The sequence below is a fragment of the Cyrtonyx montezumae genome, unplaced genomic scaffold (assembly GCF_038088225.1).
Source record: "Cyrtonyx montezumae isolate F1298 unplaced genomic scaffold, pur_monq_1.0 scaffold_25, whole genome shotgun sequence".
In the NCBI taxonomy this organism is placed as follows: Eukaryota; Metazoa; Chordata; class Aves; order Galliformes; family Odontophoridae; genus Cyrtonyx; species Cyrtonyx montezumae.
In genome coordinates, this window is record NW_027071992.1 from 1,681,870 (window position 1) to 1,695,095 (window position 13,226).

General features: G+C 36.8%; 1 protein-coding gene across 1 annotated transcript in view; it reads right to left on the reverse strand.

Moving 5' to 3' along the window:
* The window catches only part of DMGDH (dimethylglycine dehydrogenase), a 46,675-nt gene that overhangs the window by 13,798 nt on the left and 19,651 nt on the right, over nt 1-13,226 (reverse strand). The window contains exons 8-14 of the mRNA XM_065739779.1: nt 8,650-8,819; nt 8,362-8,515; nt 7,785-7,950; nt 5,622-5,752; nt 2,856-3,073; nt 1,851-2,008; nt 709-768 (exon numbers count right to left, since the gene is read on the reverse strand). Coding sequence (XP_065595851.1) covers nt 709-768; nt 1,851-2,008; nt 2,856-3,073; nt 5,622-5,752; nt 7,785-7,950; nt 8,362-8,515; nt 8,650-8,819 — 1,057 coding nt within the window. The remainder of the gene's footprint in view (nt 1-708; nt 769-1,850; nt 2,009-2,855; nt 3,074-5,621; nt 5,753-7,784; nt 7,951-8,361; nt 8,516-8,649; nt 8,820-13,226) is intronic.

The window sequence follows — 13,226 nt, forward strand, 5'->3', positions numbered from 1 at the left end:
TTGATTTTCTAAAATATTACTACCATAAGAAAATGCAAATGGTAATAAAGGGAGATAGGATAACGTTTTTACTTTTATCACACGTTCAAGTTCAACTAATTCCATTCTCTGAACTGCAACTCAGATGAGAACAAGTTATGAGCAGGGGATCTCCTCAGAAATTCTATCAACTTTCTTTTTTTCTTTTTTTAACCAAGTTAATAATATATCTGATATATTTGACTAGTATCTGAGTTATCAATTCAGCATTTCTTCTAAAAAAACTTTTTTTTTTTTCTCCGTGATTTCTGTACCTAAGCAGTCAGGAGAGATAATGATACTACAGATAGTTTTTTTAACAAGGATAAGCAGGTAAAACATTTTCACAATATGAACAGGTTCGTTCCGCTCATACATACATAACACTCTTTCAATAGCACATAATACATCTTTCTAGAAAAATGAATCAAACAGATAGATATAGTACTACATCAAATGTAGTACTTTCAAGTTCCTGATCTAGTATATACTTCTGTTATCAAGAATCACGGAAAAATAAATAAATAAATAAATAAATAAATCTGTGCTTAACACTATATACTGTAAAAATGTTGCTCAGCTCATTTTCTATCATGTTTTGTTTTACAGATAATTACATTTTTTCTTTTCAAATATTGGAAAGGATAACTCTGCACATAATGGAACATTTTAAAAATAATTTGGACATACCTTGTTTAGCTTTACAAAATATTCCAGTCCAGCTTCCAACGGATTAGTGTCACAGTTCATCTGTTCAAAAGAAAAAGACAAAAGCCATCTCTACATGGTAGTCAGTAGCAGGTTTTACCTTTAAGAAAATATAAATTATTCTGTGCATTCTTCTGTTTATTCCTGGATCAACGTTGTCCACACTGCTTATGTACAACTTCCATCTGAATATACTATGCTATAAACTTCCTAATACATGATTTCAAGAAGAATACTGTATGATCCTTAAAAAGTAGATATGCAAATCATACATTTAAGTTTCAATGTGCAAAGTAAATACACATTTCAATCAGAAATGAGACTTTTTTTCAAAGCAGAATGGAACTTACAGAACCTTGAATAATTGGGTGATAAAAAATAAACTGTAACACACCAGAATGTCTCAGCTAGAGACAAAAATAAAATGCCAGGTTTTCTTATTGCCTTCCTACTGGAGGAAGAGGGGATAACAGTTTGTTGGATAGCATTACAAGAATGAATGAAAATAATTATCAGTGAACAAAGGAAAAGTATTCCCAGATGCCCAGCATTTTATCTTCCTCATTTCTTTCCTTTCCAAAGGAATTAAGAAAAAAAAAATCAGGTAAGCAGAATTCCACTGTTTTTCCCCAAATTCTCTAGCTCTCCTGAGTATTTCTTTACTGTGGATAAGTAAATTCACTAGAAAGAAACTAAAGGGAGATTAGTAAATTCCAACAAATACATTATGAAGCAAGACTAACTGGACTCTCATGACTTAATTACTAGAGAAATAAAACATATTCAGAACTCATCCAGTATATCTTTGATTTCAAAAGACTATAACTCAGCAAAATCCTCATAAGTTTGTTATACACAAGAGGCAAAAGTATCAGTGAATCAACACAAATGTCTCCTTGCCAGCACTGCAGTGGAGTATGGTATCTATTTTTTTTTATTATTATTATTTAGAAAATACACTGTTCAGAATTACATTACTTTCCGCTCAAAATAAATTTATTTTCATTCTAAACTTAGAAACTGGAACAAAAAAGAAACACTATCTTTGCTAATATGGACTAAAAGCTGTATAGTCATAGGGAAATAAATAAATGGAAAGAGCAATACAAAAGTTTTTTCCTGACCTCTGCCCCCCAGGCTCGGAAACCCTTTTCTAGCCTTAAAGCATTCAGAGCATATGTTCCAAAGTTGTCAATTCCCTCTTTTTGGCCAGCATCCATGACTGCATTGTAAAGAGCTACAGAATCTTCTTTTCTGTGATACAGTTCCCATCCCAATTCACCTGTTTGACAAACAAGAGTAGCAGTTCGATCAACTCAGCATTGAAACAATCCTAGTAAACACAGTCTGCACATTGGTGAAAAGTGAGGAGCAAGAGTGTGTTAATTCATGTTACAGGATTAATTCTGCTATCATACATGAAGTCAAATTCCCTGCAAGAGCCACAGGAGAATTTATGCCCTAGATCTTAAGCGGTGGTAATATTACTCTTATTTAAACTGTTAATTGATATCTGAGAGGAAAAAAGACCAGAAAAAAAATTGGCAAGAAAAGATAATGTAACAAAGTGACAACTGGGGATGAAGCTTAAGACATTATAAACTGATGGTGAATTGGCAAGTGTACAGCAACTGTAACAGTGTAAATAAGCAAAAAGTGAATATGTTATTTCATTCTTTGCACAGTGAATTTCAGTGACTTCAGCTGCTTCAGAATGCTCTGAATTCATTCTTTTACAACAGAGATTAATATAAAATAATAATAAAAAAGTAACTCGGAAAAGCAAATATTCCAAATTTCAGTGTTACATTTTCAAAGCACTTGAAGAAAAATATATGGAAATCCAAAACCAATTCTTGACGTTGGTTTTGCAGCAAATACCACAGAGGTTATCAGAACTGCCCTTTTGTTCTGTAAAATAAATATTTACATATTCTAGAGAAGAGGATCTTGGAAAATCTGGAACCGACCATGACCAGATTGCATCTGAAAAAATCGATGTACTGGGTTTCCTCACACATAAAAAAAAGTGTGGTGAACCTACTTAAGAACATACTCGATATACTTTTGATTATACTGATTATATTATTTTTTGCCTCTTTGACAGTCTCTCTTCTTTTATCACTTACCTGTGTATGAAATCCTTACAGCAGTAACAGCAATATCGGAGAGTTTCAAATGTCTAGACTGGAGAAATTTAAATGAGCCATCACTCAGATCCTCAGCTGTCAATTTCTGGAGGACCTGTCGTGCATATGGACCCGCTACACCAAGTACTCCCATCTCATCTGTCATGTTTTCTATTTCAACTTTGTAACCACCTCTCGCTACCTCCTCTTCTATCCACCTGCATGTAAACCACAGCAAAGATGTTAACTCTATGTATCAAAATATAACAACCATATCAAGATTAAAAATGATGGGTTTTTTTCTTACTGCTCAACTTCTGGTGAGATAACTGGTAAAAGAACACAAGCATTTGAGGCACAGTGAGGAAAGTGAGAGAATTTTCATACGTTGAACACTTTATTTCACAGAATGTAACACAATACCAGAATGGCTGAGGTTGTCAGGGATCTCTGCTTCTATCTGTTGCAACCCCTGCCCAAGGAGAGACTTCCAGAGCACGGTGCCTGGGACCATGTCCAGGTGACTTCCGAAGATCTCCAAGGAGAAGACTCTATGGGCAATGTGATCTATTGTCCTGTCACCAGCATAGAAAAAGTACCATTCCCAGATGTTCAGACAGAACCTCCTGTGTTCCAGCATGTGTCCATTAGCCTTGCTGTATCCTCTTTGCATTTTCCCTTCAGGTATTTATACACACATTGATAAGTTTTCTTTAAGCCTTCTCATATCCAGGCTGAACAGTCCCATCTCACTCAGCCTTTCCACCTAGGAGAGAAGCTTCAAGTCCCTAAATCAACCTAATGGCCCTTTATTCGATTCTGTCCAGTATGCCTACGTCTCTCTTCTACTGAAGAGCCCAGACTAGTCACACTATTTCCACATAAGTGTCCTCACCAGTTGAAGGATTACCTCCTTCAACCTGCCAATGAACCTTTGTCTACTGCAGCCCAGGATACCCTTAGGTTTCTTTGCTGCAAGGAACATTCCTTGCTCATATTCAACCTCGTGTCCACCAGGCTCTGAGATCCTTTTCTGCCAAGCCGCTTTCTATCTGAGTGGCCTCCAGCATTTATTGTCACATTTTTTCTTCCTCTCCAGGTGCAGAGCTTTGAACTTCTTGTTGAAATTCATGAAATACCTCTCAGCCCATTTGTTTAGCCTGTTGAGGTCTCTCTGGATGACAGCACAATCTTCTGGCAAATCAGTTACTCTTTCCAGTTTTGTGTCACCTGCAAACCTGCTAAGGGTGCATTCTGTCCTATTATTCAGATGAAGATGAATGTTTTATATGGGACGATGAAGAAAATGTTTCATATGGGACTGGACCCAGCACCAACCCTTGGGATACACCACTAGTTACTCACCTCCAGACGGATGCTGCACCACAGAACATTGCTCTCTGAGCTCAGCCATTCAGCCAGTTTCCAGTCCACTTCACTGTCTGTCCATTTAGCTCATACATCAACAGCTTGTCTACAGGGATCTTATGGGTGACCACCTCAAAGTTTGTACCGAAGGTCAGGCGGACAACACCCACTGCTCTACCTCACCTGCCAACCTAATTGTTTCATCACAGAAACATATCAAATTGATCAAGCATGACCTCTTGGTAAATCCATGCTGACTACTTTTCTATTATCAAGATAAAGAGAAGGAAGTGATATCACAAGACTGAACACAGAGACCTGCCTTTGGATTCAGAATATGTCAACAAAGCCTCAGCATTCAAAAAGAAAAAGGATCAAACAAAATGAACACAAGGAACCACAAATAAATTTCTGTGCTAACATAAATGTACATATGAGCTTTTTGCTTACTGAATGCAGCATTTAAAGTATTGGCAGCAAGTTCAGTTTGGAATCCTGCTCTAATTAAAAACCACAGCTGGGTACATCCTTCAGGAAGTTCACAAAGTAAATGAAAGGAGTATATTTAAAATCTTATAAATTATTGGTTTGTTAAACAGTGTTTAAAGATCTCAGGCCTAAGGGAGTATCAAAAAGCATTGCAGAAGTTCTTTAAATGTAAATACATTAGGTCTGTCCTTTTTTATAACCATGGGGCTGTTATGAATGTGGACTATGCATCATTTTATAACTGTAGTAAATTTCAGCCTTCATGTATTGAGTAACTTCTAAGAACTGATTTGTCAGAAATTAAGAAAAAACTATTAATTTTAATACTACTAATTACACTATAAATGTGTATCTTATTGGAAAAAAAAAAAAAGAATCTAATGGATATTATTGAAAAAAATTAAATGAAGTAAATGTGCAACAGCTTCCACCTCCTTTCTCCCACTTCACTTTATGGCCCCAGAGCAGAAGACATTGTCACACGATCAGAAAGAATACTACCCATCTCTATTAGCCAGGTCAGTGCCCCTGGGGTCATCCATGGTAAAAGTCAATTCTCTTTTTTATGTAAGAGAAAACACTGGAAAGGAACAATCATGCTGTGTTCCATCATACTCAAATAGGTTTGATAATAAAACAAGAACTACTTAGATTAAAGTATACTACATAACTGTCAGTAAATTACCCACCTTTTACACCAACATTAAACCCAATATTCAATCGCTTATATTTCAGGATTCACTTAAACTAAGTTTCTAAGAAACCAAGATCAATGAATAAGTAGAATTATCTTGAAACTAGTGAAAAGACTGTTGAATAATTATTAAAAATTTTGCTCTTACTAAAAAGATTTCTATATTAATGTGACTGTTTAGCATTATGTACTTACTGTATCAAAAATAAATTTACCTCAGATCATGAAGTTCTGATCCTGAGCCAGTTACAAGCATAAATTCTCCTGGATACAGTTGAGACACTGTTAGCTCAGCATAAACTTTTCCTCTGGGTGTCAACATGTGACTTATATTTGTGGAACCAACCTACAGAGTACAATTTCTAGTTAGTAAGGATGCAAAGGATACAAAAAACCTTTGAATTCTTAATCATTATTAAATACGCAGAAATAAGTGTTTACTTGAAATAATAACTTCTTGTGCCTGTTCTGCTATGTCTTAATAGGAGAGATTCTGTGTATAAATGTTTTCCCTAAAGGCAAAATTTCAACAGGTACTTAGCTACGACTGTAACATGTATGTATGTTCATACAGATACCATCTATACAAACAGAAATTTAAATGTGCCAGAGCTGTTGCTCTTGTCTGATTCCAGAGGGAGAATTTTATCCCTCCTATTTCATTCTGCTTTCATAAGAACCTTATCAATCACCCAGGCAGTGCCCAGATTCCAATCTTCTGAACAGAAAATGTAAAAACATTGCAGATACTGTCATTCTTTTACAACGTCATACTACATGACTATAGTTACCACAGCACATTACAGGTACACAGCTTAATTTTCACAGTCTGATGCTAGTCACATTCAAACTAGTTGTGATAGTTGTGTCCTTTTAAGTGTACTCATAAGCTTTGTTTTGCTATCTTTCTTTTTCCCGTCAGCAACTCTTCTAAACTCTATAGAAACTATTCAATTTTTCTTCATAATTTCCTGTTCAATGCTGCTTTAATTCAAAACATAAATATATTCAGCAATTGTTATCAGTGCCAGTTGATGATATCATACCACCTCTATGCAAAGCTGGAAAGAAGACATTTAACCTATTTAATACAGTAAAATATAGGAATATATGGCAGTTTAAGATCTTTTTTTCTCTCAAATCTATGTGACATCTTTCTTGTGTATAGGATTCACATCCAGCTGTCTCTGAGCTCTAAGTAAACATCTACATTCATGACTAAATTCTCAATGTACTTAATGTTTCCTCACATTTCCTTCCTCTGCTTCTGAAGTAGACAAAACCATAATCTACAGAAAAATAAAATAAAATAAAATAGTGACATTCCATTCTGGAATAACAGAACCTCAGAGATTTAGCACTTCAGAAAAGAACAAGACTTACCTTTAGGCACAAATCATTGAGACATGCAGTTCTCAACATTAGAAAGGATCTCATATACCACTGACTGGTGGTGTATCTCTGAAGCTAGACACAAGATAAGAACAGTGGACAAAGCAGAAAAACAAAAGAGACGCAAGGAGCATTACCATGAACTGAAGACTGACAGTAAGAAATCTGGGTTAGTTTGCCAGTGCACCATTTTGGAGAACAGGATAATACTCAGTGGATCTGTGAGCAGATTCAGAATTATGGAGAAAGGAGAGGTATGAGTTTGAAAGGTGAACATCTAGAATATTTGCAACCCTGCCTGCTGTAGGCAGAAAGACATAAAACACAGTTGTTATGAGGTGTGTGGAAAACAAGTATGAGACACATTTAAAAACAAAACAGAACATTAATTTGGAGATTCAGAAAAAATACAAAATCCAGCTATGGTCTGGCAAGAGCACATCCCATTGCTATCCTCTGCTACTTAAAGCTGCATCCTTGGTAAGCAGCTTCCAAATTATTCAATTATTATTGTAAATGAATTCCAGGTTTTCCTCAGATCAGGCTTTGAAACACTGAACATTCTGTCTGAATGAAAGAAAATACTTTTTTAATGTGAGGATGTCAAAGCACTGGATTGCCCAGAAAGGTTTTGGAGTCTCCATCCTTAGAGATATTCAAAACCCATCTGAACATGGTCCTGGGCAACCAGCTCTAGATGACTTCCTTTAGTAGAGGTTTTCACAGGATGACAAGAATGAGGTCTGTTATAACATCAACAACTTTGTGACTCAATGATTTGTGTCAAAAGGTACATCTTGAAGCTACTATAGTACAAACTCCACTGTTTGTGCTCCTGACAATGGAATTTTTTCAAAGGACCTGAATGCTTGGTATCTGAAAGACAGGATGGCAATGTTATGCCACATTTTCCACATTTTCTGAAACGCATCTAGTTTGTCTAAATCTTACATTAAAACAGTTATCATCATCCCCACCCCTTTTACCTTTGGAACAACATTTGCAAACAGATGATCCAGCAGCTTAACAGAATCAGTGCCTTTTACTTTAAACTTGCCAAATGGTGATAGGTCAATCACGCCAACTTTTTCCATTACCTGCTTATACTCACGACCCACTGGGTCAAACCAGTTTGTGCGTCGAAAACTGGGTCTGAAACAGATCATTTATATACTTAACATTCAATCTGGCCACGTTGCATGCTTTTCAGCCAAATGTAGTTAGTCTTGAGTTTTTTCAGTTTAATAAGAGACAGGCATTCCTAATCGTAGGTAGCTTACCCAATATTTTGCTTGGTCTAACATAGCTTAATTATTAAATCATCTAACAGCAGAAAAAGATATGGCTTGATATTTTATCAACTTTGTAGAATAAACTGTGAACTGATCAAATGTTGGAAGAAAGTAGAAGTCTGCCATGTATAAATATATAGAAGAAACAGTAATAGATTTACCTAGTAGACAACTTCTAGCTGAAACAAATGATAAATGTACACTTTACTTTAAATCTAAGTCACCTCTCCCTTGATGACAATTATCAGGAAAAAAAAAATCTTTCATTTACTTGTATCCAGTCTCATCTCCAGGTTTATAGAACCAGTGTGGTTGTTCCCATCCCGCATGAAAGCCCATTGAACATTTTGTTTTCAGCAAATTATATAGACCACTAATCCTCTCTGTTGGTCTCCCAGCAAATCTTTCTTCCTTAGGATAAATAACTAGGGAAGAAAGAAAAAAACCTCTATGTCACAGGATAGAATATACAAAAATGTGTATGTAAACAGAAATCTAGAGGCAGCCTTTGTTGGAATTAATTTTCAGAATATAAGTACAATTAAAAGTATTTTCTTACCAATGTTATTAAAACCATAAGATTCTCTTGCTTTGGCTGCTGTGTATTCTGTAGTGGTCCACTTTCCATAGCGATTAGGATCTAATTCTATCAGGTCAAATGGAGGCTCCCCTTCAAGGATCCAGTCACTCAGGTACTTTCCTATGCCACCAGCGTGTATAATTCCATACCTTCAAAAAAAAAAAAAAACCACACACAAAAAGCCCTGCAGTGCCAAAACTTTTTTTTTTTTTTTTTAATTCAATAGTAGCAAATTTTACTAGAAAACCAGACTAAGACATTCTAGTAGCTGTGGTGAATATTCACATTACAGAGACAAGAACAGCAGCAAAAGTTAGGAGGTAATATTATCAAAACAGTCTTAGATAAACTGAAATAATACATTGCTCCACAGAAAATCAGGGAATTTTGGAAACTGGGGGTAAAGTTAGAAGATTTCATTGCAGTGCAGCCAGAACTGAAAGCTGTCTTTCCTCACTGGATTTGCCTTCTCCATACTCCCAGTATTACAAATATAAACAGTTCCAGAAAATTTCTACTGAACAAATATACATGTAGGAATTTTCTTCTACCAGTCTGTAGCAAAAGCCTGTTCCCATCTAGTAAGTGCGTGAAACACCAGGACGTAGAGTTCTTTTGTTAGAAACTAGGAACAACAGGAGACATCAAAACAGTTTAATAACTCAAAAAATTAAGAAATGATAGATCTAAGGTTTTATTATTTAAGCATTTTGTACATAATTTAATTTCTCAAAACACTCAACATCCTAATTTCCTTGAGAAAAGTCCATGTGTGAAACATGTTTCTGCCCCATAGCTAAGCAGGACACTAAAAGAAGGATCTTTGGTGTACTGCAGTATGTGTATATCACCACTTAGTTTGCATACAGCTAAACAGTAACACACAATGCTAAATCACAGGCATCTGGGAATTGACACTGAAATGATTAATGACAAAAAATTGCTAATAACAAATGATTTTAAAACTTTCATATTAATGTATCTGTGAATTAGTTTCCCATGTCTCAGAAAGTGTCCTACTATCCTTCTGTACAGACAAATTAAGAAAATAAATTCTTAAGTTAGTTATGGAATGCTCCAATTAGTAGAACAGAAAAATCTCGAAGAAATAGTAAACCTGTGCAAAAGCAAGATTAAATTAGCATGCTACAATTTAATCACAGAGAGTCAAACTGAGTAGTGAAGCTAAAATAAGCCTGAAATATCATTCACAAATCTTGCGTTCTGAATTCTGTGCCCTAAATTAAAAAAATAAAGATCTTCTGGGAAAAGAAAGAAAAAGAAGGAAAGAAAGAAGGGAGGGAGGGAAGGAAGGAGGGAAGGAAGGAGGGAAGGAAGGAGGGAAGGAAGGAGGGAAGGAAGGAGGGAAGGAAGGAGGGAAGGAAGGAGGGAAGGAAGGAGGGAAGGAAGGAGGGAAGGAAGGAGGGAAGGAAGGAGGGAAGGAAGGAGGGAAGGGAAGGGAAGGGAAGGGAAGGGAAGGGAAGGGAAGGGAAGGGAAGGGAAGGGAAGGGAAGGGAAGGGAAGGGAAGGGAAGGGAAGGGAAGGGAAGGGAAGGGAAGGGAAGGGAAGGGAAGGGAAGGGAAGGGAAGGGAAGGGAAGGGAAGGGAAGGGAAGGGAAGGGAAGGGAAGGGAAGGGAAGGGAAGGGAAGGGAAGGGAAGGGAAGGGAAGGGAAGGGAAGGGAAGGGAAGGGAAGGGAAGGGAAGGGAAGGGAAGGGAAGGGAAGGGAAGGGAAGGGAAGGGAAGGAAGGAAGGAAGGAAGGAAGGAAGGAAGGAAGGAAGGAAGGAAGGAAGGAAGGAAGGAAGGAAGGAAGGAAGGAAGGAAGGAAGGAAGGAAGGAAGGAAGGAAATATACTGATCCTACTGGATATGCATAAGAAGATTTAGTCCTATCACTTAGTCCTGGCACTTTCTAGCTATAGAATGCCTGACTTCATAGTCTCCATGAGCTTACTTTGATATAGTACTGCTGTTTTTATAGGGACATATTTTCACTGTAGCTTGTTTTTGTTGTTTTTTTATTAACAAAACTAATATCAAGCAGTTGAGTGCATGAAGTAGTTCTGCCAAACATACTTTTTTAGGATGTTCACCAAAAATCTTTAGATTCACAGCACAAGTTTGTATCACACAGCTGATATAGTAAGGATGACAGCTTGTAAACAGTCACTCTCCAAGTACTAGCCAATCCTTGTATTGATTTAGTTAGCCAACTCCTAGGTACTCATGGGTTTCCATTTTGTAAATATAGCTCCAGAAGAAGTTATAGCCACCTCAAATTTCCCTGTACCATTCACTGCAGCCAGAAGCAGGGGGAATGCAGCACAGAGACCACCATGGATGGCAACAGCTCAAACACAGTGAAACTTCTTATCTTCAGCAGATGACTGCTGAGACAATGGTGCAGTACTTCCACGGGAAAGACAGACCAGGCAGCAACCTTGCAAGATGGAGTTGCTAAGACAGGTATAAAACTGCACCAGAGCCAACTGGTCTGCATTTTGCAGAGCTTTCCAGCATTGACTCTACACATATAGCTCACTATCTATGATGCCCCCAGCAGGGTCTACATCATCAGAGATGTTAAATTACCCAGGGCTCCCAAATCCCTCATCAACTCAGATAAGGAGTATTAATAGATCTTTCTTCTGCTGTAGTTTGCAATGATAGTACAGCTGTAAAGACTGGTACAGCTTAGAAGTTTCAGTCTTTGTATGGGGATTTAGAGTAACCTGCCTCAGGGAGCACAATATGCCATTCTGTTTTCTTTCCTTCCAGTTCCTGACAATGATACTCTGCTTTATGCAGTCTTCTCCACAATCTCTGTCCTATTCTTGTATCATATTTCCTTGTGATTCCTTCTCATTAATTTTTGAAGATTTTCATTCTAGTCCCTCTTCCTAGGAAACCAAAGTCCCTGAATACAATGGTCCCTTCTCTATTTACTTCATCCCATATTCAGCCATTTTTCTAACCTGAGTATTTGTACTGCCGCAGGAAAACTCCTATTCAGTCTCTGTCTGTAGAATATGTGTGGATAGAATTAATGAAGATCTAGTGAGTCCCTGTTAAGTGTTTATTAGCCTTAACTTTTCTAAAGGCTAGTGAATGGGTGTCACGTATAGACTTTGAAGGATGGCAGAAGGATACATCTTCTAGGAGAAAGGTCACTGCTGTCAAAATGAATGTGAAGTTCATTCTCAGAAAATGGGAAGATTAGAGTTCTTTGAAAGAAAGACTTCTGCAAAAAAACAAAAACTTAACAGGGCAAAACAACATCCCTTACAATATTCTCATTCTTTTGAGCAGTTATTTTGCCTTGACGCCAACTTCCCTGAATAGAATGCCAGCCTCTTTGTTAAAAATTTCGAAGCTATAAATAACTGAAAGCAGTCTTAAATGGGAAGCATTGAGCAACCTTAATAATAAACAGTGTTACATGCCCTGCTAACTATACTTAATAACCTCTTTGCACATTAAAATGCCTAGCATGCTGCTAATTTTAGATAATAAAAATCCTCTAAACTAACAGCACTAAGCCCTCTGTCACAATGTCCATGCTAGCTGACTGTGAGATAAGGATTTGCTAATGCACATGAAAGATTACAACACTGGCAGAAACACCACTGTGACCCAGAAGTGCAGAACAGAGTCAAAAGTCCCTGAAAAGCAGACAAAGTAATCCAATGACAGCATTATAATTGCAACCTGTGTCTATACATTTAGAGATTAATCAAATTCCTGAAATAAGGTTTGTTTGTTTTTTTAAGAAACTTAAGCACATAACCTGGGCTTCAATTATTCCTGTGCAGAACTTTGATTCTGCTCCCATTGATGCCAATGAAGGAAAACAGGCTCCAAAGTCTGGCAGTGTAGTAATGAACTTAAATAGTCTTTCTAGTGAACTAGGACTAGGCAAACCACTTTTGTAACTGTAAGTTCTGCAAATGTTACTGAAAGATAACAGTTTTGTTGGTTCTTTTTTTTAATCCAAGCAGCAAAGGTGAACACCTTTCACAATGAATCATTGCAAAATTACCAAACCCTTTTATTTTGAGGGCCTCAGAAAGCAAGTTAGTGATACTGCCTTATCTTATGATCTAAGGGTTTGTTTGGTTTGGACAGAAAGAACACTAGAAAAAGCTTAGCTGGATTTTGAACAGCAAATTAGGCAATTGGAAAAGCAATGTAAACAGCACGTGATCAATAACATGCATCTGGAATTGCATTCAGTTCATTCTGTCAATCTTAAGACAATAGGCAAACTAAGTCAATTAAAGATAAGTAAATAAGAGTTTTACCATTGACTCCAGTGCAGCCAGCCTATATAAAATGCAAATCACACTCAAAGAAAATATCATAGTGGGCAGAAGAAAATAAAGACCATTAAAACATTAATTCTTGTTTTCACAATAACCTCAACTTCAGTGATAAAATGAAAGAGAGTAGTATAAGTTCTTAATATGTGGATAGAGGTTAAGACTACTTCCAATCATATTTTGCACAGATATTAAAACCAAAACCATGACATTTTGCAAAGCTCTAGCTAGCCATTATT